Here is a 4,369-nt window from a genome sequence, read left to right as displayed (position 1 = left end):
GAGCTTTTAAAGCATGCTTGTTTTGTTGAATACTAACAAATAAAAAACAGCCAAATATTATTTGTCAAAGGGATTTAAAGTGGTACCAGAATTGACAAGGTTGGTGATGGAACTATTGTGTACTTTCAAAGCCTTTTTGGTAGGGGGTTGAAAATTCCCTCTTCCTGCTGTGGAAAAATCTGTTTGGAAGATTTTAATTGTCTTTGATGTTTGAATTTTAATTCAAAATGGCCTATCGAATTGATCTAGGATTTTGTATGATGTGATAAATAAACGATAGAAGAAAGTAAACCGCTGAGCATAATAGATTGACACGATTTATAAAAGATATTTGATACTTCAAATTAAGAGATTACTACTTCTTATGGACTGGTTGAGGATGATTTTGATCTAGTTCATGACATATGAGAAGTAGAAGACACTCTGTTGGGATCCTCACGAATAGACAATTTGGTAATTATTGAGTGACGTTGCGAGAAATTAGGTAGAAACTTTTTAAAAGTGTATCTAAATTTGTAACGAGGATCAAAATGATAAATTAAAGGAATAGGAGGAAAGTGAAGGAATATATATAGGTTGGGCATAAACAAGATTATTTGCAAAAGGTGGGCCACCTAATGGAACCAAATGAATCATGATTGTCATGAAAGATTGGTTTCACATGCACAAGTTTGGAAAATGGAACAACATATATATGGACTTATTACCTAGGATAGAGGTCAATTAAGTACTTCCACCGTAACAGAAAAACTTTGAACTAGTCCATGGCAGTTGTAAATTTGACAGTTGGAGGAGAGAGAAAGTTGCAAAAAGCCCTTGAAATTCATCATAATGACATCTTAATTAACCAAACCAGGCAGATCATCAGTTCCCAAATGGCAATTGCATCACCCTCATCACTGCCAAGGTATGCTCATATCTTCTTTCTTGGCTCCTTTTCCCAGTTGAATTCGAACCTACGATCAGTTGAGTGATGCTCGGGTTGGCATATGGACGGGGTATCGATATTTCCAAATCGAAATCTGATCTCTCTTTCATTATTTAATGGCAGGAATGGCTTGAGAGGAAGTCAAATATGGAGTTTGATATGACTTTTTTCCGTTTTGTTTAAATGGCAAAGACAATGTGTTGGCTTGGTTGGGTCAAGAGGTTATTTACCTCTGACCCCAAAATTAAATCAGAGACAAAGGTTAGATTGATTTACTTTCTTTCTGTATCTCAAATTTGTTGCTTTTAAATTGAATTGTTTTGATTCTTTGGATGTAAAATATAATGTAGAAACAAAGAAAGTGGAGATGGATTACTGAAAGATTCAAGAATAAGAAGCAGCGCCAAGCAATTGCAGCAGCCCCACAAAGAACACTATGTAAAGCAACAGAGGAGAGAAGAAGGCAGGCTTTGAGTGTTGCTGCTGCCACAGCAGCTGCGGCGGAGGCTGCGGTTGCTGCCGCCAATGCTGCAGCCGAGGTCGTCCGCCTAACGTCCACTTCTGGCTTCTACAGTCCATTTTCGAGGAGAGATCGAATCTCGGCCGCGATTAAGATTCAAAGCGCTTTCCGTGGACGTCTCGTAAGCATTCCTTGAAACTCATCATCTTCTTTAGCCTTTTGTTGAACATGGAGATATTGTCCGTAGTATTTTATAACAAAAGGCTTAAAAAATATGCCTATTTTCAAAAGGCATTCTAAACTCACTATTAATCTCAAATTTTGGGGAAGGCAAGGAAAGCACTAAGAGCGCTAAAGGGAATAGTGAGACTTCAAGCAATAGTTCGCGGCCGAGCAGTGAGACGCCGAATAGAAGCCAGTTTGAGGCAACCAATGATCGACGAAAGAAGGAAACCGCAAGCGTCTCACAGAAGAAGTCTTATGGCAGAAAGGAGTTGCAACAACTGTGGAGACAAAGTGTCCATCAACCCAAAAGAAGAGTTTGAGGAGGATGATATAAAGGTATGCAAATAACATAGAATTAGTTACTTAATTAGCAAATGGAGTATCGTTTTGAATGCTGAGTCTTTTGAGGTTTGTTTATTATGCCAGCTTGATTTGAACGGTCTGAGGAATTGGGATGGCAGCAGTCTCTCTAAAAAGGGAATGGAAGCCTTGAAATTGAGAAAGCAAGAGGCCCTTATCAAAAGGGAAAGAATGTTGAAATACTCATTTTCACACAGAGTATGAATGCCTGCAGCTACTCTAACTCATAAGCTTAAGCATTCAGACATTCAAAATTAAGTAGTAATCCAAAATAGGTCAATTTATCATTCTAGTCCGTAGTTTGATGGAAAGTTTCAATTTGGTCCTATAGTTTACTTAAATGTTTCAAAAAATCGTTCTCTTATAGTTTCGAATACTGAAACGTACTCATTATACTCTTCGCCATATCTAACGAAAATATGTCAAAAAGTAAAATCCGAGCCCATACATAACTGCGAGAGTATTAAGATTAAATATACCATAACCTATAAACTTAAGCTTTCCGGTTTAGTAACATGTGCCATTTTTTTTTTTTTGTTTCTGGTTTGTCAGGAAGGAAGAAGTGTGGAAATGGGAGAAGAAAGTCCAGGGAGAAGTATGAAGCCTATGGTGCGCATAAACTTAATAAGTGATAATGAAATGTATGGAAAAAGGAGTGGGAATGTGAAGGTGAGCTCAGAATATTCATTCCCAAGGAGATCTTTCTGCCATGTGAAGAATAATAATAACTCATCAGGTCACAGTTACATGCCAAGCTCCCCAGTTTTTCCAACATACATGGCTGTGACTGAGTCCGCCAAGGCCAAGACAAGATCAATCAGCACTCCAAAGCAAAGGCTATCACTTCTCAATGATCTCTCATTTTGGTCATCTTATGATGGAGATTTGATCAGGGATATCTCAACCCATCTTTGACCAATATTATTATTGCCAGCATTCACACATTTTCTTTTTTATCTTTCTTATGTTATTTGTCTGTGTGCTTCTGCTCCCACTGAGCAAATCTTTCTCCTTGTATCTCTTCTTCTTCTTTTTCTCTATTTGGAGTTGGCTTGCTCCCCTGTGCTATATATGAGATTTGATTTTGTTTTTTACCATTCTATCTTCTTTTCAAAGTTCATTCATCAAGCAACATAAGCTCTGTTACGAGTGGGCGAAATTAGGACAGGAGGGGAGATTAAGGAAGCAACGTGGGTTGAGCCTCTTGGATTAAGTCGATCGAGCTGCACCACCTTACTAGACCAGAACAGATCAGACTCGACCTAACTTGAGGAGACTCCAGGTCGGGGCGGCCAGGGCGAGGGATGTTCTATAACTCTACTCTTTACTATTCTCAAATGATTTCTTTGTCTAATTTAGTCCTCAAGCATCACACCGGTACGTAGATCTATTACGTGTGCAAGTGTTGTTTGAAACCCGAATCTAAATCCTGCAATTACAAATGGCTAGAGCTTCTAGCCACGTCCTAAGTCTTCTTCATTCTTCTTTCACTAACTTGTCCTAAGTCTCATATGCCAGAACCTAGCTTTTTCCTGATTCTTTTGAGAAGTTACAGTTGCTCAACCAACTACAATATATATAAACCATTGACAAGTGTACCTTTTAATTTTACCATGGCACCCTTAATCATTTTCATTGTACCATTCTCTGACTTGCAAGTGTATCCAAAGTTGTCAATTACTCTGAGGGCCGTTTGTTTCGTGGATTTCCACGGGACATATCGAGGGCATATTCTTTTTGACAATTTTGTCTCTCTTTCATTTTTGTTATATAATATTTTTCCATCAATAATATTTATTATATCCACTAATTCATTGATAAATGTCTAAATACAATTTTATTTATATGCTATATTTAGATATAAAATTAACATTAGTCAATGGTATAATATCTTAATTTATTTTTAATTCAAATCTAGCGTGAAATCTTTAATTTATTTTACTCTTCCAATAGTCACCAAACATAAATTAAAATCGACATAAAAATCTAATATTAAATTAAAAAAGTAAAATTTTTATATGAATTCAAGTAATATTAAATTTAACATATGAATAATATGATGACCGGTAAGGACATTTTTGGAACATTATACAAATTTACAATATTCCTAGGAATAAATATTGCAAAACAAACGTAGCAATCAAAACATTCTCAGATATCTTTATAAATTCCAGACATCTGAACATGGGTAGCTAAGGGATAGCAGACTTCTCTATAAATCAGGTACGCATACCTGAGTGAAGGAAGAATTCTTACTTGGTTGTCAAAATACTTGAAGTTGAATACTCTAAATTCCTTTAACACTGCAGTCTTGGTGTGATTCCATGAAAGGACTTTACCTCCTTCCAATTCACCAGATACCATTAGAACCTCAACAGTTTCAAAATTCTCTATAA

The 4,369-nt window shown here is 36.6% G+C and overlaps 1 protein-coding gene across 1 annotated transcript; it reads left to right on the top strand.

The window, feature by feature from the left end:
• Positions 1–251: 251 nt before the first annotated feature.
• IQD12 (IQ-domain 12) lies at positions 252–3,070 on the top strand. Its single transcript, XM_022300240.2, has 6 exons — positions 252–907; positions 1,052–1,189; positions 1,279–1,569; positions 1,719–1,949; positions 2,040–2,171; positions 2,526–3,070. The coding sequence occupies exons 2-6, from the start codon at positions 1,112–1,114 to the stop codon at positions 2,886–2,888; spliced, it is 1,095 nt and encodes a 364-aa protein (XP_022155932.1). The 5' UTR covers positions 252–907; positions 1,052–1,111; the 3' UTR covers positions 2,889–3,070.
• Positions 3,071–4,369: the final 1,299 nt, after the last annotated feature.

This window comes from Momordica charantia (genome assembly GCF_013281855.1).
Source record: "Momordica charantia cultivar OHB3-1 chromosome 5 unlocalized genomic scaffold, Mcharantia_2.0 BLBB01000005.1, whole genome shotgun sequence".
NCBI lineage: Eukaryota > Viridiplantae > Streptophyta > Magnoliopsida > Cucurbitales > Cucurbitaceae > Momordica > Momordica charantia.
The sequence above is the reverse complement of the archived record's forward strand: the minus strand, read 5'-3'. Positions and strand labels throughout refer to the sequence as shown.

Bases quoted from the DNA above. Each gene is read 5' to 3' on its own strand.
- IQD12 (XM_022300240.2), top strand. From the start codon at position 1,112: ATGGCAAAGACAATGTGTTGGCTTGGTTGGGTCAAGAGGTTATTTACC. The intron at 1,190-1,278 runs GTTAGATTGATT...AATATAATGTAG, and splicing joins AAATTAAATCAGAGACAAAG to AAACAAAGAAAGTGGAGATG. The intron at 1,570-1,718 runs GTAAGCATTCCT...ATTTTGGGGAAG, and splicing joins GCGCTTTCCGTGGACGTCTC to GCAAGGAAAGCACTAAGAGC.